Source organism: Gorilla gorilla, chromosome 2, assembly GCF_029281585.2.
Source record: "Gorilla gorilla gorilla isolate KB3781 chromosome 2, NHGRI_mGorGor1-v2.1_pri, whole genome shotgun sequence".
Lineage (NCBI taxonomy): Eukaryota > Metazoa > Chordata > Mammalia > Primates > Hominidae > Gorilla > Gorilla gorilla.
In genome coordinates, this window is record NC_086017.1 from 210,897,990 (window position 1) to 210,925,130 (window position 27,141).

A 27,141-nucleotide genomic window follows, 5' to 3' on the forward strand; every position below is an offset into this window, starting at 1 on the left:
GTCGCCCCATGAGGAAGCTCTTCAGCTTCGGGAGACGCCTGGGCCAGGCGGTCCTGGGCTCCATCGACCACGAGCACCCGGGTCCCGGGTACCACACCAGGGACGCGGAACTGCGGAAGATCCACAGGGCGGCCCTCAAGGGCGACGCCGCGGAGGTGGAGCGCCGCCTGGCGCGCAGGCGCCGGGACGTGGATGCCCAGGACAGGTAGCGGGGGCCCAGCCGGGGTGGGAGGGGGTCCCCGGGCCCGGCTTCCCCGCAGCCCCGCAGCCCCGCAGCCCCTGGGACGGGGGCCTTGGAGGGCGCTGGGCACCCTCAGAGCAGCGGAGCCAAACGGAGCCTCAGCCGCTTTCCATCGCTGGCAATTCCCCGCCTGGAGCACTTGGTGGAGAAGTTGAGTGATTTAACTCACAAAGTTAAGCATATACACGTTTAAAACGTGGGGTCATGGAGGTGCTTAATGAGAACTCATTCCCATGTCAAAAATACTGTGAGTCACGTTCAATAGGCGGAAAGTTCTCAGATAAAAGCCTGTGTCGGTTTTACATCCGAATCCACCCAGGTAGCTAGGTTCTTTACTGGAGCTTCTTAGAGGGACACTTGGAAGCGGGAGGTGGGTTCCTTGAATGGGAAGACTCAGTTTTCTCAAAACATGAGCTCTTTCCATGTTTATCAGTTTTACATAAACCGAATGAAAATATCAAGGATTTATCATTTTTGCACTACATCTGCTGTCTTACTATTGTGATGACATTTAAACATTTTTATAACGGAGTGAAAAAAAGACTTGCTCCTCTAGATATCAAAATGTGCTATTAATTCCCGCAATTATTTACTAACAGCTGAAAAGACATAAATACATGGAACAGAATGGAAACCCAGAAACACTGAAATATATGTAAGATATAGATGTAAGGACTGATAATGGTAACATTTCAGATGAGTAGGAAGGGTTGAGTTGTTAATAAAATGCCTGCTCTTTGAAGAAAACTAATGAAATTTTATGTCACAAAAATGAGTTCCTGATGGAATACAGATTGAAATTTTTACATATGCAAAATGAGAAAAGTACCAGAAGAAAACACAAATGCTTATTTATACAGGTACATTTTACATGGCCATAGGCCTTCCTAAGGCATTCTGAAGGTTGATTTAGCAAACTAAAAATTAAAACCCCCAGGCCAGGCGCAGTACCTCACGCCTGTAGTCCCAGCACTTTGGGAGGCTGAGGTGGGCGGATCATGAGGTCAGGAGATCGAGACCATCCTGGCTAACACAGTGAAACCCCATCTCTACTAAAAATACAAAAAATGAACCTGGCATGGTGGCACGCGCCTGTAGTCCCAGCTAGTCGGGAGGCTGAGGCAGGAGAATCACTTGAACCTGGGAGGTGGAGGTTGCAGTGAGCCGAGATCGCACCACTGCACTCCAGCCTGGGTGACAGAGTGAGACTCTGTCTCAAAAAAAAAAAAAATTAAAACCCCCCTGTGTATAAGAAAAAAATTAACAAACGATAACATACTTGAAAAATATTTACTATGTATATGTTTTTACTAATATATATATAGAGAGAGATTCAGATGAAAAGTGTATCTTCATCCTACAGGGAATTTACTTTTTATTATATATATTATATAACTGATTATACATATAAAAAATTGTATATAATACTGATATAATGTTATATATATCAGTTATTTATATACAGATAAAAAGCACATCTTTATTTTATAGGGAATTCTTTCAAATCAAATCCACAAGAAAAGAACACTAAAAGTGAGCAAAGTACTTTTTTGCAGATCCACAAGTTATGTATGTACATAGGAAAAAATCCTTAGTGTTTCTCGTAAAAGAATTTAAGTTAAAAGAGGAATGAGACTCTTTTCTATCCACAATGTTTGTGAGAATAAACAGCAGTGGTACTTATACTGCTGCTTACAGTTTAAGTTGCTGATGACTTTTCAAATAGATAATTTGGTGGTAATTACCACATTTTAAAAATGTATATGCCATTTACCTATCAATTCCATTGTATTAAAATACTTTTAGAAAATAGAGATACATGTACTTTGTTTTTCTCAGCATTTATGTTAAAAAGAACCCTCAGAATGTGTCCTATAAATAAGTTTCAGTTGCATCCATAGGATGGAATAATATGTGACCACTGAAAGTGACAATAGATATAGAAGTATGGGAGGTTCCCTTGATGCCAGGAGTTTGAGACCAGCCTGGGCAACAAAGCAAGATTCCTCCTACAAGTTTTTTTTTATAATTAGCTGAGCATGCTGGTGTACTCTTGTGGTCCCAGCTACTCAGGAGGCTGAGGCAGGAGGATCACTTGAGCCTAGGAGTTCCAGGCTGCAGTGAGGCAATATATGAAATATATGTAATACACCATTAATATATGAAATATATGTAATACACCATTACACTCCAGCCTGGGCAACAGAGCAAGACCCTGTCTCAAAAAAAAAAACCAACAATCTAACAATTATTGAGTTGTTGCTTGTTCTAGAAATGGTTCTAAATACTTTACATAGATTCCCATTTAAGCATCACAATGGTGTCCTGTGAACTAGCTGCTATTGTCATCTTTATTTTATTAATGAGGAAAATGAGGCACAGAAAGGCTAAGCAATACCTGGTATGTGACTGAGTTCAAAGTAGAACTCAAGCCCCGGCTGAACTGAATCCAAACAACAAGCTCATTCTGTCCAAATAGGCTGCTATTTCATTAAGGGGGTGAGCAGTAAGAGCTAATAAATGTACTTTCTTCAAAAGAAAATTATTTGTTTTGAAGGCAGAGGAATGCTCTTCAATGTTTACAATTACATGAACTATTGTAGGTTTTGAGATACTGCACTACAATTTCCTGAAAACTCCTCTCGCTCTCCTAGGACTGTTCTACATTTGGCCTGTGCCCATGGCCGTGTGGAAGTGGTCACTCTCTTGCTGAGCAGAAAATGCCAGATCGACATCTGTGACAGACTAAACAGGATGCCTTTAATGAAGGTATACAGTAGCCAACTCTCTCAGCACGAAAAGGATTTCACTAAATACATAGAATTAAAATGAATTTATCTCATTTAAATATAACTAGTTGGTGAAACCTGTGGAATACGTATTTTGAATTCTTAGAATTTATAGTCTAAGTTTTCATCTAACAGTGATAGGCTGTATATTGCCAGGAAGAGACGTGTTCCATTATTCTGCTGGAACATGGCACCAATCCAAACATTAAGGATGTCTACAGCAACATTGCTCTTCATGGTGGTAAACATTGAGGATGTCTACGGCAACACTGCTCTTCATGATGCTGTGTATGATAAGGGGACTTCACTGGCAGGAAACCTGCTTTCCCACCATGCAAATACTGAAGCACTAAACAAGGTATAGATCAATCAACTTTCTTTTCAAAATATTTGTTTTAACATTGACATAGGTAAGAGTCAATTTTTCATATTTGGATGATCAGGCATTCCTGAATGAAAATATTTTGAAATAGCTTAATTGTCTCAGATTTTACTTTAAATATTGATACTTTTAAAGAAGCATTAGAGGGCACAGCTTGTTTAGTGCACTTATGGGAAGTATTTGTGAATTTGTTAAGGTAAAACTTCTTCAAGTATTTGTTTCCTACCCCAGGTGTATTTTTTTTCTAATTATGTAAAACACACACACACACACACACACACACACACACACACGCAGACACAGGAAAAGAATTTACCCTGGAAATAGGCTTTATCTTAAAACTCAAAACAAAACTGAAGCAACTTGCAATAAATGGAAATCTTGCTGCTGCTGACAGTTTTCTCAAAAAAAAAAAATGTGCCTTTCAGTGGCAAAGTTTAAGAGGGAAAAATGGGGAAGGAAAAGGAGAGCAATCAAAAACATGTAGGTCACTTGGAAATTAGGTAATGAGGAAAAATGCCAATAAGAGGTTTTGTTTTTTAGTTTGTTGTTTTTCCAGTTTGAATATATTGAGACAAAGTGCTCTTCAGCTTTGGGGTAATTATTTTTGGTTTGGTAAACAAAGTGATTGAAACTTGCTTAAAGATTAATTTTTAGAGGACTCTGAGGAAACCAGATTGGCTGTGAATAGCTGGTGATGAAGTGAGAAACACTTCAGCAAATGATCGAACGAATTAGTGACTGACTTATTACCCATCCTGGCAAAAACAGCCACTTAGTTAAGAGTCCAAACTCCTCTCAAATCTAGAATGTCTTGGTGGGAAGGTGGGAGATAAGGAGCTTATAAATAGCAAAATCAAGTGGGATTTTGAGTTTACTTGTCCCTGTTCTACCCATACCCAGGAAAATTAACTGGAGTGTTAATAAATAACTCTCTCATACTCTTTTCTCTTTTTGGCCACATCCCAAGCTGATAAAGGATATTGGTGGTGTGGGTCAGTGATGAAAGTGAAGTGATTGTAGTAATTCTCAGCAGTAGTAATTCTCTGCAGTAATTCTCAGCTAGAATTGTGCATTATAGTGACCTGGGGGAATTTTGTTAAAAGTGTACAAATGTAGGCTTTCCCCTGAAGATTTTGATGTAACCGAGCTAATAAGGTCTGAACAGGTATGGTTAAAAATATTTTCTTGAAGCCACACACAGTGGTTTGTTTCTGTAGTCCCAGCTACTCAGGAGGCTGAGGTGGGAGGATTGTTTGAGCCTAGGAGTTTGGGTCCAGCCTGAGAAACATAGTAAGACTCTTGTCTCTTACAACAACAACAGAAAAAAAAAAAACACCTCAGGGTTTGAATACACTCCTGATTAAGAACCACAGAATAGGTAAGTGCAGTATTTAAATTCCCGTGTCTCAAAAACATAAGAAATCTCTAAAAGAGTTGGCATTTGATAGGTGCTACTTTCTTCAAAGTTCTCCTTTCCAATAATGTTAGCCTGACTTATCTTTCTCTACATTTGTGACTGGAAAGTAAAAGGAAATATTGTTGGCAATATATCTCAGCTTACAGAAATACACCTTTTCCTTCCCACCAGGAATCATTCACTGCCATTCAGAGAGCCTTTAGCAATTTGCTTGTGGGTAATCTTTCAATAGGTAAAGGCTGACCCTTTCACAATTTCATGTTCCTTTGTCACCCTTCAAGTGATTATGTGTCAACAAATGTTCATTACAAGTGAAATTTTCTCAATTAGATTAGTAGCAAATCCTGAACCTTTTTTTTTTCAGTTGAAGTTGTATTATGGACTATCTCAGTATGTCTGTTAAGTTTATAGAGCTTTGGCACAATCAGGATGTCAGTTTTAAACACTAAATCCATGAAGTCAGTGAGAATACTATAGGAATTCTTTTAATAAGTTAGTTTCAGCAGTCTTATGAGCTAATTATCTATTTGGTTAACAATCTGGGAAAATAATATACAAACAGATTTCAAATGAATAAATTTTGGGAAAATTCTTCAGGTGGGTATTATGAGTCTTAACAGCAATTTTTATTTTTATTATATATATATTGGGGCTGATTTTTATATAAAACACATGATACTAGAGACAGAAAAAGTTTCACATGCAAATACTTGGTTTATACAAAATCATTTAGTACACATTCATGGAAACTATAAATACACAAGGGCTATAGTCTAACTATGGCACATAGATTTGTTCATTTGCCTCTTTAAATTGAGTTAGCATGTAAAATTTAGTAGACTCATGCAGAAATCTGGACCTCAGGCCTGTCTTAAGAATCAAATCTGGTGTCCCCGGAACCGCATCACTGCTTGGTCTGCTGTGCAGAGGTTGCCCTGTGTAGGAGGCACATATTCTCCAGTTTGCTGCTGTGCCCACCTGAGTACTTCACTTACTTAGGTAACCTCCTCATCCTTATAAGTATTTGAGTTTACAACTCCTGTTTTATAGTATATTTTCATAAAGATTTCAAGATTTTCAAGACAGTGTATATTGGTTTATAATATATAGTCTATAGTTTATAAATCCCTCAATTATGGGGTTCAATTTTAGAATTCAAAAGTTTTTTTTAGCTCTTTTTTATATGTATACCACAAATAGTCATCTGCTCATAAGAATGCCTGGAAGCCTTTTTAGGTTATTCCTGGTGAGAGTTGGCTAGTTTATGAATATTGCAGACATTATATCATGCTTCTCAACAATGTCCCTTAAAAATGCAAGTGACTTATTGGCTTTTATTATGCTAGAAATAAGCCATATACATCAATATTAAAACTTTTATTGATAAGCCATTGTCTGATTTACATTTTGCCTAAAGTAAAAAAAAAAATGTTAAATAGCAATTTGAATGGAAACCAATACAAATGGATTTAAAAAGTAAAGTTGCATTAGCATCCCAGGATTATCATTATAATTGAGAATAACATTTCTTACTGAGCTTTGCTTTTTTAATATTTACTTTCAAACACTTTTAACCTGTCTCTCTTACACAGAATATACTGAGCTTTCTAACAGTTAAGATAAAAATCTATCCTCTTGTATTAGGAGAAATCCCATGGACTATTTAATAATAATGAAAATAAGTGCATTTGAAGCCAGTCTGTCTCAATTAAGAGCTCATTTCCTTAGTGACCCATTTGGATCAGGAGTGCCTGACATTGACATTGGATCCTGACACTATTTGTAGAAGTAAATCAAGCAAGTTTGTACCACCCAGAGGAAACCTCCACCTGAACTGGGAAGTTCTGGCAACTGTATCCCTGAAACTCTAGTTCTTAAAATGTTAACGTTTGCCACAAAAAGTATTGTCAAATTGGAATTAGGCAAAGTTGAAGGGATTTCTTGATTGTTGGCCATATAATACAGTTTTGTAATACTTCTCAAATGCAGGTGATCATGGCATCTTTCTGTTGGGGTACAGTTCTTCTGGTAAAACAAATATTCCTTGGAACATAGTTTAAGAAACACTGCTCTAAAGATAATAATTTTCATCATTAATTTATTTTAAAAACCTAAAGCATTTGCTACTATGTATTAGGTTTTAGGGTTGTAGAGAAAAAGGACACAGCCCTTGCCCTCATGAAACTCTTGGTTTCAGTGGGAAACAGTGAAATAATTACAACATATTGTGCTAAATGCTGTGATAGAAGCAAGGATTTTCAGGACTGGTAAATAAAGTCAGTTTTGGAGATGATCAAAGTTAACGTGGGGAGGGAGAGGAGGGGTGTTTGCAAGGCAGTGTGTGGGAAAGCACAGAGGAGTGAAAAGGAAGGGACTGCTTCACATTTACTTGCTATATTGTAAGTTTAAGTTCATAGCATCGTATAGGAGATTTTTAGTTCAATTGAGAAATATGTAATTTTGTGAATTGTACATTGTTTTTGCTTTCTTACAGGAGGGAAATACACCACTTTCGCTTGCTGTAATTTGTAAGAGACAGTAAATGGTGGCATTTTTAGTGAAGAACCAGGCAAGTGCACATGCTGTTGATGATAGTCCACTTTTTAGCCAGAAATCACACAGAAAGCTAGACTAGTTAGAAGTAGCAATGAGTGCAAGATTCTTTCAGGACTTTTAAAGACCTTTATCACTAGGGATCTCAGTGTTCATTTTATTCCAAGTATAACCTTATATATAACCTTATATGTGAGATATAAATAGCGTCACATTTTTACTTGTTTTTCTTTCTTTCTCTTTTTTTTTTTTTTTTTTTAGACAAGGTCTCACTATGTTGCCCACATTCCTGAGCTCAACTGATTCTCCTGCCTCAACCTCCCAAACTGCTAGACACCATGCCTGGCCTGACTTTTCTAATTAGTTATTGGGTCTTGAAATGTCCAGTTTAGCAGAAAGTCTTGGATTGTCCCCTGGGGCTATCTCCTATGCCTTCATCCTTTGAATTTTTCAAAAAGCTAAGGGGTTCCCTAAGTCCAAGGAAGACAATCTTGCTTTACAAGTCAGAAGATAGGGGGAAAAGGCCATTCTAAATATTCTGTTTCCATTGATTCACTTGTATTGCTGCCATTGTAACTGGTCCTGCAATCTGGTAATGACTGACCTTTGCCACCAGGATGCCTTTCCTGATTCAGACCCCTCACTCTTCGTGGTGACTCACACACAGAGTTCACAGCTACAGTGTTTTTTAATTCATGTACGTATGCTCAGCCATTGTTCCCAGCACACTGCTCTGGCAGTGAGGCCTCCTGGCTTTACCCACACACATAGTGAGTAAATTGACCCTCCCCTAACACTAAAAACCTTATTTGTTGCCCACCTCTTAGCTAGGCTTAGCCTAGACCTTGATGGTACGTTATCCTTTGAGACCTGTATTCATCTTTTCTCTAGCAAATGTTAGTTGGGATTGTCTTCAGCAGTCAGGGACATTCAAATAATGTGGCAGGAAGAGATCAGAGGTCCCTTTCCCTTTTGTTATCACATCTGTACCTTGAGGCTTTTTTATGTCCTGTGTAGCAGCTTTTGTTAGATAGCAGAAGGTTCCACATTATCCTGCAATAGAGTAGTGGGCACCAACTTGCAGTTGGCCCCTCAAGTAATGTGTTTCCATAACAACAAAAATCTCTCAGGCTACTTGCATCTCTACCTCAAGTTTTTAAAATATTTAAAAATTCTACCTCACAGGAAGTCATTCAATAGAATTATCATATATAAACTAGGTAATTTGGATTTAACAGAGCTAAGCCTCATCCATGACTCATGAGTATCCATGTATAAAACAGGGCTTTATACTTGTTTCAGCAGCGTATATTCTAAGATTGGATCAACACAGAGCAGATAAGCATCGCTGCTGCCTAAGGATGGCACACAAATTCAGCAAGCATTCCACATTTTGCACAGTCCCCAGAAGGTCATTTGACTATTTGTTAACTAGCTCCAAGGAAACAGTGCAAGTCAGACCAAAACAGGAAATCCAATATTGAAATTGTTGTTACTGTTATGATAAAAGTATTCACGTAAGGTGATCTGTGAAATGAGAACAGCGCTGAGTAACATATGGGATGTTACATGCAAACATGTTGTTAGTCCATGACTTGGAAATGAGGAAACGTCAACTTGCATCTCTTTCATGGAACTGAAAAACAAGACAAGCAGGTTTTGTCTTGTATGTCAGTTGGAGAGGACCAAGAAGATGCAGCCTCTAACACAGACCTGCTGGCTCCGAGTTTGAGGAGGTAGAGAAGGAATGGTACTTGTCCAAGCCAGGTTTTGATATTTATTAGTTTTCTGCCCTTGGTGTGATTGATGAGCTCAGTAATAGGGAACAATTAGGTAATCTATTTTAATGAGATAATAATATATTTATATATAAATTTAGTTACAAGTTATGAATTAGCTAAAATGCTCTGAACTACAAGCCACAATGAATAGAATTAATAACCAAAATTAGCACTTAATAACATTTTCTGAAAACTGTGACATTCAAATATTAGAACCTATGAAAAAACACCCATCAGGTTTTGAGATTCCAAAATTGTTTCAGCAATACATTTCAAGATAAATTATTCCATTGCTTTACTATTTCTCTGAATATTTAAACATGTTATCTCATTACATCCTCCTAACAGCCTAGTGAAGTAAGGTAGTAAAATCCTTATTTTTTAGAAAAAGCCATGGAGCCTAAGAGAAGCAACTGGACTGAAAACAAAATACCTATTGGTTACAAAGTGAGGACTTATTGTGAGTGCAGGACATTTTCCAGGATGTTAAGCTAACTAGAATTAATTTACTGAGCTATGCTTCTCTCAGTTTATGAGTACTTCATGTTTTTCTTCTTTAATTAGAAGCTTAGTAAGTTTATAGAGCTTAAAATTTTAAAGTGTATAGGACATTAGAGTTCTGATATTAGCTCTGATATTGTCTGAAATGCTTTAAGAATTTAACATAGTTGGTAAATATTTTTCATGTCACTATTAAAATAGTAATTTTATTACATTTATTATGCATAGCATTCAACAACAAATTTTGGAACATAAAAATAAGTACTTTAAAATCATCTTCAAAATGACAATTAAGGTAGGACTTCCTTTAGTAAATTTCTCATTTCTCTCGGTGGTCTTATTGATTTTAAAAAGTAAGATTACAGGCTAGGCATGATGGGTCATGCCTGTAATCCCAGCACTTTGGGAGGCCAAGGCAGGTGGATCACCTGAGGTCAGGAGTTTGAGACCAGCCTGGCTAACATGGCAAAACCCATCTCTACTAAAAATACAAAAATTAGCTGGGCGTGGTGGCAGGCACCTGTAATCCCAGCTACTCAGGAGGCTGAGGAAGGAGAATCACTTGAACCCAGGAGGTGGAGGTTGCAGTGAGCTGAGATCGCACCACTGTACTCCAGCCTGGATAAAAAAAACAAGACTCTATCTCCAAAAAAAAAAAAAAGTAAGATTACATAGTTTTAATCATAAAAGAGCAGTTTAAAATATATATGTATATAAATTTTTTAAATTTAATTTATTTAGTTTAGAATTCAGAGTTAAGAAGTTAGTTGTAGCTAATTCATAATCTCACAGTATTGTCTGAAAACAATGCATTTACCTACTTATGTTCCCTGAAATTCGACGTGATATTTTTGTATTAATATAAATAAGAAATTAGATTTTTAAGTTAGTATGTTGTATTTTCCTCTATAATCACGTTATTACAAATTGGACTTGTGATGCAAATGGATCTTCTATTTAATTTTTATAATAAATGGTTTGTATTTAGTAAATAAATATTAATTATAGTTGATTCTTGAATAATGTGGTGGTTAGGGGCTCTGATCCCTGTGCAGTTGAAAATCTGAGTATAACTTTGACTCCTTCCAAACTTAGCTAATAGCCTACCATTGACTGGAAGCCTTGCTGATAACACAAGCAGTCCATGAACGCATATTTGGTATGTGCTGCATTGTTATATACTATGTTTGTACAATAAAGTAAGCTAGAGGAATGAAGCTGTTATAAAGAAAATCATAGAAAAGAAAAAACGTACTTACTATTCATAAAGCAGAAGTGAGTCCTCCCAAAGGTCTTCATCTTCATCATCTTCAGGTTGATTAGGCTGAGGAAGAAGAAAAAAGGTTGGTTTTGCTGTCTCTGGGTTGCAGAGGCAGAAGAAAAATCTACATATAAGTGGGCCCCTGCAGTTCAAACTCTTGTTGTTCAAGGGTCAACTGTATTACACAGGAATTTGTGTCACTAAGAAAGTAACTATCTTTAGAACTGGGAACTCAAAAATCCCTTTCTGATACCATAAACAAATGGCAATAAGGACCATAAAACTGAGCCAGTGTGCACCCATACAAATAGGAGATTATTTTTGAAGATACCTATTGAATGCAGAAGATGGGAAAGTAATTCCTTTACAAGAAGCAGAAGTTATGTTACATATTCTTCTACAAACAAGGTCTATTTTTTTCCTCATTCTCCATAGGTTGGAACCTCATGAGATATATTCACTTCTTAGAACAAGCTGTTTTTAAAAATGTGCTGGACAATTATCATAATAATATTAATTTTGTTGGAACAAGAGACTCTGTTACCAGGCTGGGCATGGTGGCTCATGCCTGTAATCCTAGCACTTTGGGAGGCTGAGGCAGGTATATCACTTGAGGTCAGGAGTTTGAGACCAGCCTAACCAACATTGTGAAACTCCATCTTTACTAAAAATACAAAAATTAGCCAGGCATGAGGGCAGGTACCTGTAATCCCAACTAGTTGGGAGGCTAAGCCAAGAGAATTGCTTGAACCCAGGAGGTGGAGATTGCAGTGAGCTAAGATTGTGCCACTGCACTCCAGCCTGGGTGACAGAGCAAGACTCATGACTCCATCTCAAAAAAAAAAAAATACTCTGTTACCGTTAGGCAAAAGACGATCTTAATAAATATTCCATTAGCCAAACTCTAGGCTCAAAAAATTATAATAAAATTATAAAAATGGTTCACAGTAACAAAAATATAACACCTAATGCATTGTACAATCTAAACTGTATAAAGACACCATTAATTTAGTACATATTTATCAAACTACTTCTATAAGTTAGGTTTGGCAAATTGCGGCAGACAAAGATGGAATTGAATAGTTTTTGTCTTTAAGGTGTTCATAATAGAATACAGATAACTATTTAATTTTTGTGTTTTTTAACCAGAATTTTTAAGAAAAAATATTTTAATTCATTCATACATTTTTCCACTTAAAAAATAACTACCATGTGTCTTTAGTGGACTAAGCATTTTTCCAATGTTACAAAATACATTTTAAAAATACACTTAGGAGACTGTGAATACCATTGTCATTTATTTTATTTACTACCTTATGTAGTGCTTACTGTGTGTCCAATGTCATCTGGGAGCTTATTGTTATAATTTATTATGTATGCGTTATGTTCAGTATGTGCCAGGCACTTTTACATTTGTGGTGATGAATGCAAGCTTCTAAAATCTGGGTCAGATTTAGGGTAAGCATGCAGAGTGAGTGGAACTTTGCCAATAAGGAGGCAGAGGGATGATGCTTGGCAGAAGGAATATCTAACAAGTTGCATGTTTGACAGAAGCAGCAGCCACGAAGAACGAAAGTTTTAGAAAAGGAGGAGCAATTTAAAAATGTATGACACCTGAGTGAGCTTTGTAGCATTTGTGAGCAGTTCAAATTTACTAGTGCAAAAAAAGTGTATAGGAGTGGTTGGTAATGAGGTGGAAATAGCTTATAGTTATTATTTATTATGTTCAGTATGTGCCAGTGAAGGCAAGCTTAGCAAAGACTTTGTTGTTGTTGTTTGACCTGTGTCTAGAAACAAGTTTAATAAAAGACTTTTAATAGTATAGAGATGAGTAGATCTTATCCTGTAGGCCAGGGGAAACTTCTCAGGTAGAATGCTTTTGGCTGCAAATACTAGAAGACCTAACTAACCGTGGCCAAAACCATAAGAACCAGACTTCTTTTGATTGTCCAGTGATATAATTGGGTCCCACTTGTTCCTCTTTCAGCTACAATGTTGGCAGTATCTTGTTCATTTCCCCTTTCACGGTTGGCTACTTAGCAACAGCTCCAAACATCATGTTCTCACAAGGGCTGCTTTTCTTCACATGTGTCTGTTAAATTGGGAGAAAACCCAGAAGTATGCAGGGGACTTTTTGTAATTTTTTTTTTTTTTTTGGAGACAGAGTCTCGCTCTGTCACCAGGCTGGAGTGCAATGGCATGATCTTGGCCCACTGCACCCTCCACCTCCCTGGTTCAAGCGATTCTCCTGGCTCAACCTCCCAAGTAGCTGGGACTACAGGTGCGTGCCACCACACCCAGCTAATTTTTGTATTTTTAGTAGAGATGGGGTTTCACCATGTTGACCAGGATGGTCTTGAGCTCTTGATGTTGTGATCTGCCCACCTCAGCCTCCCAAAGTGCTGGGATTACAGGCATGAGCCACCGTGCCTGGCCCTTTTTGTAATATTTTATTGGCTGGGTCACACCACATGCTCATTCCTAAACCAGGCACTGGGAAAGCAAATGTGATTAGCTTAGAATAATCATTTCTCTTTTGAAGCTGGGGAGGGGTATTGGGATAATAAATATCCAAATAGATTTGTGTTTCTCCAGCAAGAAACAATAAGGAACTGCTCTTGGATAGGGAGCCAGCAGTGTTTGGTCTAGAAATTCATTGGAAAATGGTGAGCCGGGGAGGCATTAGATTAGATTTGAGAATTAGGGCATTCTGTTCAAGGATTGGCATGCTTTTTCTGTAAAGGGCCAAGTAGGAAATATTTTAGACCATGTGGTCTCTCTCTGTCTCTTTTCAAGAAAGATTTAAGCAGCAGAAGGCCATGTGGTCTGTGTTGTAGCTACTCAACCCTGCCATTGTGTGTGAAAGCAGTCACAGGTAGCATGTCAGTGAGTAGGCCCAACTGTACTCTCATAAAACTTTATTGAGAAAAATCATATGGTAGGCAGGATTTGGCCTGTGGTCTGCAGTGTACTGACCCCTTATGTAGAGGATTGATGGAGGACAGATGTCACCTGGGAGCGTGTAGTTATTATTTACTAGGTATTTATTATGTTCGTGAGATGCCATCCACCTTTAAATTTGTGGTGATGAGCACAAGCTTCTGAAACATGGATGGGATTTAGGGTAAGCGTGCAGAGTGAGTGAAACTTTGCCATGTAAGGAGGCAGAGGGGTGATGTTTTGCAGAAGGAATATCTAACAACTTGCACGTTTGACAGAAACAGCAGCTGTGAAGCCTGCAAATTTGTAAAAAGGAGAAGAAGGTGCAAAAGGTAAGACACTTATGTGTGTCTACTCTTAACCATGTAAAGCGACTGGGAGACAAGGGAAGCTTCAGCCATAATTAATGCTATAGTTTCCTTGTCACAAATCCATGGAGTACATATGTCTTATTACAAGGTTTTCACCCATCCATGATACAATAAAATGATGGAGCTCCAGTTTATTCATTTGAAAATATTGGTGTTGCCGGGAATGGTGGCTCCTGCCTGTAATCCCAGCAGTGTTAGAGGCTGAGACAGAAGGATCCCTTGAGGCCAGGAGGTCCAGTAGCCTGGGCAACATAGCGAGACCCCATGTCTATTTTTTTTTAATGTTGCTGGGTGTGGTGTTCTGCACCTGTAATCCCAGCTACTTGGGAGGCTGAAGCAGGAGAACTGCTTGAGCCTAGAAGTTTGAGGCTGCAGCTAGCTATGATAGCAACATTACACTGTAGCCTGAGTGGCAGAGTGAGACCCCATCTCTGATAAAAATAAAGTCAAATAAGAAAAGATAAAATAAAGTGTTGGTCTTTTTCTTGGAATTATGCTTTTTAAATTTATTTTGCTTTTTAAAAAATTTAAGAAATGACAATAATAGTTGGTTTATATAAGGCTTTCAGAAACTGGCTTCTGCCCAAATCTCCATCTGCAGCCCCTTCTCTGTCTGCTCTTTTTTCTGGCATTACTGAGCTGCTGGTAATGCCCCCATCACCATCCCTCTCATGTAGACAAATATACTCTGGGAGGCTTCTCTCCCTCTCTTGCTGCTGCCTGGCATGTTCTACCTTTCCTGCCCTCTGCCTCCTTTAATCTGTTGAGCCTCTCTGTCTAAGTCTCAGCTCAGGCATGGTCTCTAGAAAAGCCATCCCCGATGGCTTTTATTCCCGTTCTTTAAACCCCAGTGCCTACCAGTTAGCAGGAACTCCATGAATATCTAGTAAAAGCAAGACTGTTTATATGAAGATGATTGCTACAGTCTAGCAGCAAAGGGGATAGACATGCAAAGACATGATGTGCAGTTCAGATGGTGGAGTGACACTAGAAAACTTGACAAAGTACTAAGGGAGCCCCAAGGAAGGAGACGCCTGTGTATGTGGAGAAAGAGAGCCAGATTCAAGGAGGACTTCACATAGCATTCTGAGTCATGTTTTCTTTTTTCTTTTTCTGTTTTTAGAAACAAGTTCTTACTCTGTCACCCAGGGTGGAGTGCAATGGCATGATCGAGATTCACTGCAAACTCAAACTCCTGGGCTTAAGGGATCCTCTCACCTCAACCTCTTGAGTAGCTGGGACTACAGGCACACACCACCATGCCTGGCAAATTTTCTGTAGAGTCAGGGCTTCACTATGGTCTCCAGGCTGCTCTTAAACTCTTGGCTTGGAGCAATTCTCCTTCCTGGGCCTTCCAAAGTGCTGGGATTACAGGTGTGAGCTACTGTGCCCAGCCTACATTCAGAGTCTTAAAACACGAAAATAAATTTGTCAGAATAGTAGAGGAAAACATTTCAGATGTAAAAATCAGGATATACACTAATAAAGGTATAATGGTAACAAAATTTTGCAAATTATTAGTAAATAACAACTCACTTAGCATGTTGTTGAAAAGATACTATTATGAAGTAGAGAATAAAGTATTACTTTATATGTTTTTAATATATTTTTAAATTTTACTTTGTTTCCAGCAGTTTTGCTTATTTATTTTGCGTGGAATAATTTGTGGGTGACCCTGAGACTTTTGCATGGCTTGGACCTGCTGATATCTAGTGTCTCCTTAAGTGGTTTGTTGAGGTTTTAGATAATTAGAAGTATTTCTTTAAAATGTAAATATTCCAGTAAACATTAAGCTTCATTTAAACTCTCCATTTATAAAATAAAAGTATATGTTATTTTGTATCCATTTTTATAAAGATTATAGTCTTTATCTAAGTGTTCTAAGTCATTCATTTTAACTAAACATATGGATTTGTCTGCAGAACACGACTTAAAAGTGGCTTCACAGGAAAAGCAAGAAACGCTTGAAAGAAGTGAAAATAAAGAGCCAGAGGTATGTAACAATTTAAATTTCTGGTTTAATATTGGTTGGTTGGTTGGTTGGTTTTTCTTTAATAACACAGCATAGTCCAAAAGAAGTGACCTTTTAGACTATCCTTTTAGAATCCAACAGACAGATCATAATTTCTTACTTAATTTTAAAACATTTTAGCCAGTTATAAAATTTAAAATATCCTTACAGTCTGCAGTAACTCATAGCTATCTGTACCCTTGGAATTGAGGCCAGAAATTTCCAGAAGTCTCTTTGCTCTTTTACTTTTATAAGCTTCTTCATGATAAAGAAAGTAACATCAAAAATTGAGTTGTATTACTAAGCAAGAGAAATTATGAACAATTTAACAGTGATGGCCACTGAGTTCAACTCGTGTTAAAGGAGTCATCGTTGCTAGTGGTTCAAACTCTGCAGTTTTATGTTGCCAGTCACCAGTGCTGAGGTTAAAGACTTCTTCTGTTTTTTGGTCTCTGGTTGCCTTCAGTGTCTATGTTCAGGGAGAGAATGGGGTCATAAAATCAACCCAGCTGCCTATTAAGAGAATTATGACTTCCAGAATGGGACTTTGGTATCAGGGTACAAACAATAACCTTCTTATTTTAGTATAAATAGTAAATGTTATTAAAATCTTTTAATCCATTGTCACTAGTGGGACTTAGAGTATATTAGAACTGGATATAAGTGGATAATCTATCTAGATAACACTCATATTACAGTATAGCATTTGAAGTAGAATCTAAAAATTTTATTCTCTTCCTGATTGGTGTTCATTTTGGCTTCTAATAGTTTAGCATTTGCCTACTCTCCAGTTAATCTTCAGAAATATGAATTTACTGTAGGGGTTCACTATTTATGGTATCCTGAGGTCAAAATCCTTTTAAGAGAGAAAGCCTTTAGAATACTACATGTCATCTGTGAGCCCATTTCTGGCAGATTTAATTCGTAATGAATTAAGTTTAGTCCAAACTAACAGTGAGAGTTAAGCTTGCTGGTTCATGTTTTTCTCCTATGTTAAGCCAAGGCAAACTATTTTTTACTTCTTAGTTATAATCCAGTAACTTAGGGATAGCAAAACATAGATTAAGTTTTACAGTTACATTTTAATTATTTTCTATTTTTTATTCATACTTAATTCAGAATAAAGTTAATTTTAAAACATGCACCCTAACAGAAAAGACATCTGAGAAACAAAACAAGCAAATTAATTTTCCACTTTTGCACCTGCAAAAAATGTCTCAAGAACCAGAACTGAGTAGGAATTGTGATAAAGAGTGTTTATCTGTATATTCAGGGCTTCCTTTAAAATTAATTACAAGAAAGTTCAACTGAAAATTGGTGAAAGTTTTGAAAAATCCAAAATTACTGTTTGTCCTGAGGAAGAGCTCTTACATAGTAACTCTAAAGAGGGACAAAATTAAAGGAAGTGCCCTCTAACCCAATGAATCATATCCCTGACTGCAAGGAAGCAGATGCATCTTGGAGTGTCGAACTCTGTAGTATCCCAGGCATTGCCTGAACAGAAGGAGAACATCACAAACCTGTCTTTTCATTGTATTTATACTCTGGGTCCCTCAAACACACCTGCCAGTCATCTTCTAAGCTTTATTCAAATGAAAATAAATCAGACTGTAAAACTTATAACTAACCAGACATGTAGCCTGTTTCTCAGAGATGAAGAGAATTGTTGTAATGATACAGAAATTGAAAAATTAGGGAACCCAGTAGTTATGGTTGAAATGAAAGAGGACCAAGAGTTTGATATGCAAATGACAAAAAAAATATAAACCAAAATACCGTTAATTGGAAATTAGACATTAGACATTGGCCTCAGTCTAGAGATCCAAAAAGTCTGTTTGATTTGTGGTTTGTTTACTCCAAAGAAATGAAGCATGTGATACAGATAGAAAGCCACAGTATTTCTGCTGTTACAGACACTTACAAAAACAAAAATCCGGTAAGCACTTGTTCCACAAGCCATATGGAACTTAGAAGCTCTTCTAAAGCTTAGAAGATGACTGGCAAGTATGTTTCAGGGAGCCACATAAGACAGTCCCACTGCTAATAGCTATAAAAGCATGAAACCTGCATGAGAAAATGTGAGTTATTCTCCACCCCATAGTGACAGAACATCAAAAGCATATCTAGAAGAAGACTTACAGCAAGATTTGCAAAGGCTTAAGAATGAGGTGGGCATGTTACAAGTAGAGTTCCTGGCTTTGAAGAAAGGAAGCTCCACTATAAAAAGAAAGAGGTTCACTTGCTGCTTCTCTTTTTATAAATTATCTGATTCATTCTGGTTTTCTACTCAAGAAAATCTCATGTGTCTAGTTACAGTGTGGTTATCTAAATGCATAATTATGTGTCTAAGTAGATCAGTGCGGCTATCTAAATGACAGTTCTGGAAAACACTCTCATAATCTTTGTTCATTAGTCAACCTGAGTCTCACTATCAGTCTTCCAAGTGGCACATGGGCTGGGAAAATAATTTAGCCGTATACCATGTGACCTTCTGAATCAGCTAAACATAAAGAAAATTGCTAAAGAAATAAGCTCTAGATTCTTCTTACTGTATTCATTTAAAGATGAATTACATTTATTTAAATGATAAAATGGTAACACGATGGGAGGGAAACAATGACTGAGAAGAGACATGAAAATGTATCTAGCCTGGAGACTTGTAACAAATATTATCAGCCAAAGACGTCTGTTTAATGTGCTTTCATGCATGCAAGTTTATTTGTCTAACTCAAGCTGTTTAAACTTATAATTCCATAATGGCCATTTTAAATATTTTTGGAAACAAATACATATACTTTTGCATATTTAAAAAAAATCACTCTCCAATGTTTCTGTTGAATCACACTTTTACATTATGTTGTTTAATAAAATATGGTAAGTTTTGACATGTATGATTTTATCATGTAAGTAGCATAACTTCTCAGCCAAATATTTATCATTTGACTCTATAGTAGAAAGCTGAGTTCTGTACATTGTGTTCTAAAGATAGACAAAAATCTAGAGATTTTCTTAAAAGCAGATGAGGCCTCCTGCCATCCTCTGAGGCATTAAATTGCTTTGCCAAAGTCACACTTTTAATTTGTCTGACTAATTTGATATATTTATCTGGTAATTTATGCAATGCAGCAATAAGTAATTGTATCTTCCCTTTTGGTGCCATGAAGTGCTAGGTAATGCCACCTTAGGAGCTTTGGGTGAATTATTTAATATTTCTTGGTTTTACTTCTATTATCAAGTAGATAATGGGGCTAGAGTAGACAACTATTCTGTATATCTTCCAGCTATAAACTTTTGTGGTGATTGAATGTAAACTTGGGGAACATCTCATTTTCTAGGATTCTGCACTAGCAACTCAGCAGTGTCACTCTGCTCCTTGAGTTGTGGTAAACTTTGGTTCCTCTATTTCAGTGAGCAACTTCACTTTTTTGATATCCCAGGATCCAAGTGAAAAAATAAGGATAAAAGGCAGTGGGGAAAATAACAGCTTAGTGCAGAACAGGGAAAGCTGCTTTTCTGTTTCTGAAGCCCCACAAGGTCACCTCCTCTCAATCTGGCTATTTCATGGAGAATCCAGGTGACAAAGACAGAAGACACATTTTATGTCTGTGTCTTTTTGTTTCTCTGTTTTTGTGTTGATATATTTACACCACAGAAGTAACTGTGATCTGGTGGAGAACTAGAAGTAGAGTCAGAAGCCCTGGGAACATCCTGCAGCTTGCTTATATTTTTAACCTCTCTTTTTAAGAATTGTGATAATAAATTCATCAATGTATGTACGTAGAAGTGCTTAGTACAATGTCTAGATTTATGATTTAGTAAATGAAATTCTTTGACTAAAAATGTTGAGTCAAATCACAATAGAATATTATCAGGGAAACAGAACTTCTAAAACTTTGAGAAATTTTATCTGTCCAAATACACGTGGAGGTAAAGCTCTTACTACAGGGTGGTATCTGGGTTAGATATCAGAGTATAAATGCAATTTCCTTTTTCCAATATTTTAATTTAGTCAAATTTGTTAATATTTTACTTTATGCTTTGAGTTTGTTGTAATTCAGAGAAAGGCTTTTCCAATTCTGATATTCTTAACAGTTCTCTAGTGTGTATGTGTGTGTTTTTAGTTTTATGGATTCATTGACTTCAAATAAAGTTTTGAACTTTTTGAAATTTATGCTCTTTAAAGTTCAAGGTTTTTCTTCAACTTTTTCTCCAGTTGGATATCCACTTACAGCAACTTTTAATTGCATGAATGTACAGGTTGTTCTTTCACTTCAGAGATAACCATGATATGTTATTTTATTGAGTGCTAGCTGAAAATTTCTTTTGTTTTATTTAAGATTTTCAAAGTTATAGAAAAAAGAAGGATGTGATATATACAAATTGCATATTGAAGGGAGATATTGCCACACTCAAACGGGAATAATACACAATAAAAAATGACAGTCTCAAAAAGGAAAAGGAATATATTCAGGAAATTAAGAGTATTGGAGAAATAAATGCTAACTTTGAAAAAAGCGCAAGACTCAATGAGGAAATGATAACAAAAACAATGTCCCAGTATTGTCAACAGCTTAATGGCCTCAAAGCTGAGAATACAAGGCTGAATTCAAAATTGGAGAAGGAAGAATGCCACACAGATGGACTGGAAGCTGAAGTTGAATTCTTCCATTCTAGGCTGGCTGCTGCTATAAATGAGCACAATGAAAGTTTAGAAACGAAAGACCTAGAACTTGTTTTACAGAGAGCACATAATTTTTCTGTACATAAAAAAATAAGTTCTACTGTTTCTCAACTAAAAGATAAAAATGAATTGCTTACTGAACAATTTTCTAAAGCTCAGATGAAGTTCAATACCTTAAAAGGTAAGCTCCATGAGACAAGAGATGCTCTCAGGGAAAAGACATTGGCTTTAGAAAGTGTACAGATGGACCAAAGGCAAGCACAGCATCGAATAAAGGAAATGGAGCAGATTCATCCAAACGAGGAAGCTAAAGGAGTCGATCCACCGGAAAGCACAACTGTGTAGAGGAGAGACTATGTCAACTAGAATGTGAAAGTCTCTTGCTTAAACGACAACTAGAGGGTGCTCATAAGGAAGGCAATGATAAAGAAAGAGATAGTAATTAATATCCAAGGAGGCTGTCTTGAGAATGGAAAGATCTTCTAGAAGAGAAAAATAAGAAACTAATGAATGAATATAATTCTATAAAAGAAAAACTGTTTCAGTATGTAAAAGAAGAAGGAGAAGGAGAAGTAAGTATGAAGAAAGATAAATATATTTAACCTTCCAGAAAGAAAATTTAAACATTTCATTGTGGCTGTATGTTGAATCTAGTTCAATATAATAATAAATAGATGAAAATGTATTTACCATACTGTATAATTCCATTAACATGAAACATCCAGAAAAGACATGTATAGGGACAGAAAGAAGATGAATGTTTCTGTAGGGCTGGGGCTGGAAATGGGTCGTGACTGCTGATGGGCATGAGGGATCATCCTGGAGTGATGAAAATGTTCTAAAGCTGGATTGTAAAGATGACTGCACGACTGGTAAATTTACTAAAAATCTTTGAACTGTATGTTAAAACAGATAAATTCTGTAGTATGTAAATCATATTTTAGCAAAGCTGTTTTAATAAAAAACCAAAAAAAAATATGTTTACTGTATCAGCTTGGAAACATACCTTGTTTCCAGGAAATAAAAAGTAGAGCTGACAGATGCTTTCCTTTGAGTAAACACATTATGTCACCTATGAAATTTTAGTAGCTACAGAGTAATGTTCATAAGGTATGTAGTCTTATACTGCTGAAATAATAAATTTAATGTCTTTATGTTGCCACAATTTAAGACCATAATGAAGCAGATAAATGGATATCTTGTACCTGAAATAAGTATTTTGAAATTAAGATTCAATTAAGTGAGCCACTTTAACACTTAATTCTAGATTTCCCAGATGAACTGAAGTGTGTTGCTCTGTCTTGTGGTGCTTTTCCTTCAGTGGCTCTTTTATGTATTTTAGTTGGCATAACTTTATTTTGATTCATATCAATGTGACTTAAGTCTGAAAATATGTCAGTCTCACATTATGTATTTTTCTGACCACTTAATATTTTAAAGACATCTACTTGTTATAAAATCACAATTTGGAATAAATGTGGTAAATTTTAGCAAAAAATATTTGATTTAATGTTCCCACTGGTAGGTATTTATAATTTACTTTGAATATTTTTATTAATAATTAGCTCATAATTTACATTTCAAGTCTCAATGACTGTCATTTGGATATAACTTTGTCCAGTACAAAGATACTTGTAGGTGTCTGTGATTTGTGAGTTTGACATTGAATCCCCATTTTCAGACTAATGAGGGGTGGCAGAGTTCATGTAGAGTGGGAATGAAGTGAGTATGGGACAGAGTTGTAGGAGCTGAGCTCAGGGAGGGAGGTAGAGGCCATGTTATCTAGGGACTTGAAGGCCGTTGGAATTTTACTTTTATTCTGAGATAGGAATCTGTTGGAAGGATTTGAACAGGTGACTGAATGTGTGAGGAACTCAGGTTGAGTTGAGGGTCTGAGATGAATGAATAGTGGGCTGAATCAATCTGTCATGTAAGAGAATACCAATTTGGCAGGAAGACAACACCTTCTATGTTCCTCACTGAATTCAGTAATAGAGGAGAATGTATACATATGAGAAAAAGAAAGCTAATCTATGTGTGTGGTAATAATTTTCAAAGTATGCATGTTAGAGTTAAATATTAACATAATTTAATAATGCAATTTATAAAATTAATAACAAAAATATTTTATCAGGAGACTGTAAGGTAACCTCAAGAACAACTGGCCAGTCATCTTAAAAAATTTCCTATGTCAGAGTCTCCACTGGAAGGTACATCACATTGTCATATTAATTTGGATGAGACATGGGCTTCAAAGAAGAAATTATATTTCAAGTAGGAAGTCAAATATGTATGGAATTTAACATGTCGACAGTTAATCTGTAGCTGGTTGAATAATATAAACTGTTTTAGGATACTAATTTCAGTGGACAGCTTGATTTTTTATTTTTATTATAATTAATTATTACCATTTTATTACCTTTATAATGTACTTATTTCTTAAACTCTGGCTTTTATTCTGCCATTTTGAAAAATAATTGCATACGTTTTACAATATTTTCTTTTGGGAAAGTTGAGAATTATACATCATTCCTCACAGAAAATTGGCTTTTTTCCTGTTAAACAGTATTTTTAGATAATTTCCTTATTGCCTTGGTGAGGCAAGCCAGATTAAGTCAGAGGAGAGTGTTTAATGGAATGTTCCAGAAAGTTGATCTTATTTCTTCACTTTCATGAATGGACACAGAAGCTGTGCCTATTCATTTCATAGATTCTAGGTTAACTTGTACAGAAAGGCCATCATACTGTTCTTTGAAATGCACATGTTTTGGATTAATTTACAAACTACTTGAAAAGTTAGGCATTGCCTTCATCTCCCTTTCATTTAAAATATACTGTAATGGCATAGAAATATTCAGATCTGATAGAGTATGTACCTCTAAAATAGAGAGTTGAGAAAATTACCTTGATCCTACCATTGGATTTTAAAAAGTTTCACTGAGAGATAATTCACATGTCATACAGTTCAACCATTTAAAATGTACATCTCAGTGTCTGTTAGTGTATTCACAGCATTGTGTAACCATCACCACAATCAATGCTAGAACATTTTCACCACTCTGAAAAGCAACCCCACATCTCTTAGCCATGATTGCAACCCTTCTCCATGTCTCTCCACCTACCCCAGTTGCAGGCAACCACCATCTGCTTTTGTCTCCAAAGATTTGCGTCGTCTGCATATTTTACATAAATAGGGTCATACAATATGAAGTCCTTTCTAACTGGCTCTTTCACTTAGCATAATGTTTTCAGAATTTTATCCATGTTGTAGCACATATCAGTAGTTTATTTCTTCTTATTGTCAAATAACAGTCTATTTCACGGCTACACCAGTTTTCCATTCATTCATCAGTTGATGGACCTTTAGGTTGTTTCCACTTTCTGGCTATTATGAAAACAGCTGCTGTGAACATTCATTTACAGGTTATTATATGGACATATGTTTTTAATTCCCTGCCACTGTACTTTATCCTCAGAGTTAATTGAGCAGATTTCAGCACCAGTTTTACCCATGCTGTCCTTCCTGCCTTCTCAGTTTCTGCTCATCTAGCCTCATTCATTCAGACCTGGCAGGCAATTTCCTCTTCATGAAGCTTTCTCTGCCTGCTCTGACTCTCATTCACCTTACGACTCAGCGCTTGTTGTCCAGTCTGCAGAACAACTTAGCCCTTGATTTTACATGGCTTTAATTTTAATGGAAGATAATTTTGTCTCATCATAAATTTGATTAAAGGGAAAATAATATATGACATGCATGTCACCTATCCTTGTATAAATTGAAAATATTTTAGCTTGGCAGCTTTCAGCATAGAACAAAATGTACCATACCAATTATTTCTTCTTTGAGACACTGACACAGTAAATCTTTTGTTCTAAGTGTGTTTTTAGCAATTAAATATGAAATGAAAACCAATTAGTCTAATAGAGGAGAATTGTTCAATCCAATGCTCATGTTTTTCTCAGTATGGAAAAGGAATCTAAATTTGCCTTCCTTCACTGTGTAGACGGAACTGTATTCCTGGATGGCTGCGTTTGTCAGCTGAACACTTCTGGCTGCAGCTTGTCTGACGATTGACAGCACAGCCCCTTAATCCTAGCGCTCAGCAGAGCGCTCGTGAAAGCAGTGCCACAGCAACAGCTGCTGGGAGGAAATTGATTCGGAAGCCTTGCTTTAGCAGTAGAGTCCAGGGTTTTCAGCTCCGTGGCTCAGCCTGTCTCTGCTGGTCATGTCGGTTATGTACTACTCTATCCAGGAGGTGCTATTTACATTGTAGTACATATGTGACTGTTGCCCACTGAGTCATACAGAGAGAAAAGTAAGCTATAAATCATATGCTCCCCCTCCCCATTTGCTGCCGTTTTCAGTAGTGTGAAGAATGATTCAGTGCAGCTATAGGAGACCACTTCCATTGGAATGCCACCTGCCTAACACATACAATTGTCAAGATATAAAAAACAGTAAAAATTATTATGCTAATAGCAAATATTATCGGTAGCTCACTATGTGCCATGTACTCTTCTAAGTGCTTCTAAGCAAATCTTATCTGTAGCTCTCCATGCACATGTACTTTCCTAAGTGCTTCATGTCAGTCCCTGGTTTAATCTTCCCAACATCCCAGTGAAGTAGATGGTATTATTCTCTCCATTTCATAGATAAAGAACCAGAGACACAGAAAGTTAATTTGCTCAAGTCACACAGCTAGTATCTGGTAGAGCTGGGATTCAGACACAGACCTTCTGGCTTCTGTGTAGATACTGCCTCTCAAACCATTCCATGAAACACCTGGTTGGGTGAGATGGCTCATGCCAGTAATCCTAGCACTTTGAGAGGCTGAGGCAGGAACAGTGCTTGAGCCCAGGAATTTGAGACCAGCCAGCACAATATAAGTGAGACCTTGCCTGTACCAAAAAAAAAAAAAATTAACAGTTATCTGAGGCATAGGGGTGCATGCCTATAGTCCTAGCTACATTGGGAAGCTGTGGTAGGAGGGTCACTTGAGCTCAGGATATTGAGGCTGCAGTGAGCAGTGGTCAGGCCACCTGGGTAACAGAGTGAGACTCTGTCTCATAAATAAAACGTTTTGTATAGATTCCCATAGAAGTGAGTTAGACATCAGGCACAGAATTATTAGCCACTTTGATCTCTGCCTTGGGAGTAAAACATTTAATAAGGGACAGCTCTAAACCATCTCAGTCAATAGCCTCTAACTTCTTCAGAAGATTCTTATTTCATTACTTTCTCAGCAAGAGACTACCTGGATTAAGACATTTGGTGGGCACCATTTTGAGTTGAAGAATCTCGATTGGGAAGAAGGGAGACCTCTACTTGACTGGAGCTTCCCAGTGATATCATTGAGTGTCCCCCAAAAGAAACTTTAGAACAAGACTTTCATCATGCTATATCTCTATGGAAAGGAAATTCTTCACAAGAAAACAAAGGCAAATAATAGACCATCTGATTCTCATGGGAAAGTTTTCATTATAAAAGAAAAAAAGGGCCGGGTGTGGTGGCTCAGCCTGTAATCCCAGCACTTTGGGAGGGCAAGGTAGGTGGATTACCTGAGGTCAGGAGTTCAAGAACAGCCTGGCCAATATGGTGAAACCCTGTCTCTACTAAAAATATAAAAATTAGCCAGGAATGATGGTGTGCACCTCTGTCCCAGCTACTTGGGAGGCTGAGGCAGGAGAATTACTTGAACCCAAGAGGTGGAAGTTGTAGTGAGCTAAGATGTTGCCACTGCACTCCAGCCTGGATGACACAGTGTGATTCCATCTCAAAAAAAAGAAAAGAAAAAAAAAGGACAAAGTATGCTGGTCAATATCCTAAGGGTGAGACGATCCCCCTTCGAGGTTAGAAAATAACACTATATGCACAGTAACATCGATAAGAATCAACATAAAATAGACATGATTCACTATCTACAAAAGTAACCTGCACCAAGTGGCAATGTCTGAGTGTGCGGTTGAGAATATTGTCTATAATATGTGTACTAGAAAGAAGAGGCCTCAAGAAGAAGGTCAGAGCTGGAAATGTAGATTAGGGAATCTGGGTCAAAATTTTGAGATTTCAGGAGTCCTGAGAGAATTTAAAAGAGGAATAGTGGCTGGGCGTGGTGGCTCATGCCTGTAATCCCAGCACTTTGGGAGGCTGAGGTGGGAAGATCATGAGGTCAGGAGTTCAAGACCAACCTGGCCAACATGGTGAAACCC

General features: G+C 37.1%; 1 protein-coding gene, 1 non-coding gene and 1 pseudogene across 2 annotated transcripts; all 3 read left to right on the forward strand.

The window, feature by feature from the left end:
- LOC109026167 (putative ankyrin repeat domain-containing protein 19) lies at positions 1–20,702 on the forward strand. Its single transcript, XM_063704545.1, has 5 exons — positions 1–205; positions 2,896–3,010; positions 3,172–3,388; positions 16,162–16,232; positions 20,588–20,702. The coding sequence occupies exons 1-3, from the start codon at positions 9–11 to the stop codon at positions 3,280–3,282; spliced, it is 423 nt and encodes a 140-aa protein (XP_063560615.1). The 5' UTR covers positions 1–8; the 3' UTR covers positions 3,283–3,388; positions 16,162–16,232; positions 20,588–20,702.
- Positions 8,677–8,781, forward strand: LOC115935444 (U6 spliceosomal RNA). The gene has a single exon (XR_004071075.1). It is a non-coding gene; the product is annotated as a U6 spliceosomal RNA (small nuclear RNA).
- The window catches only part of LOC134756419 (ankyrin repeat domain-containing protein 18B-like), a 22,797-nt pseudogene continuing 14,522 nt past the window's right edge, over positions 18,867–27,141 (forward strand).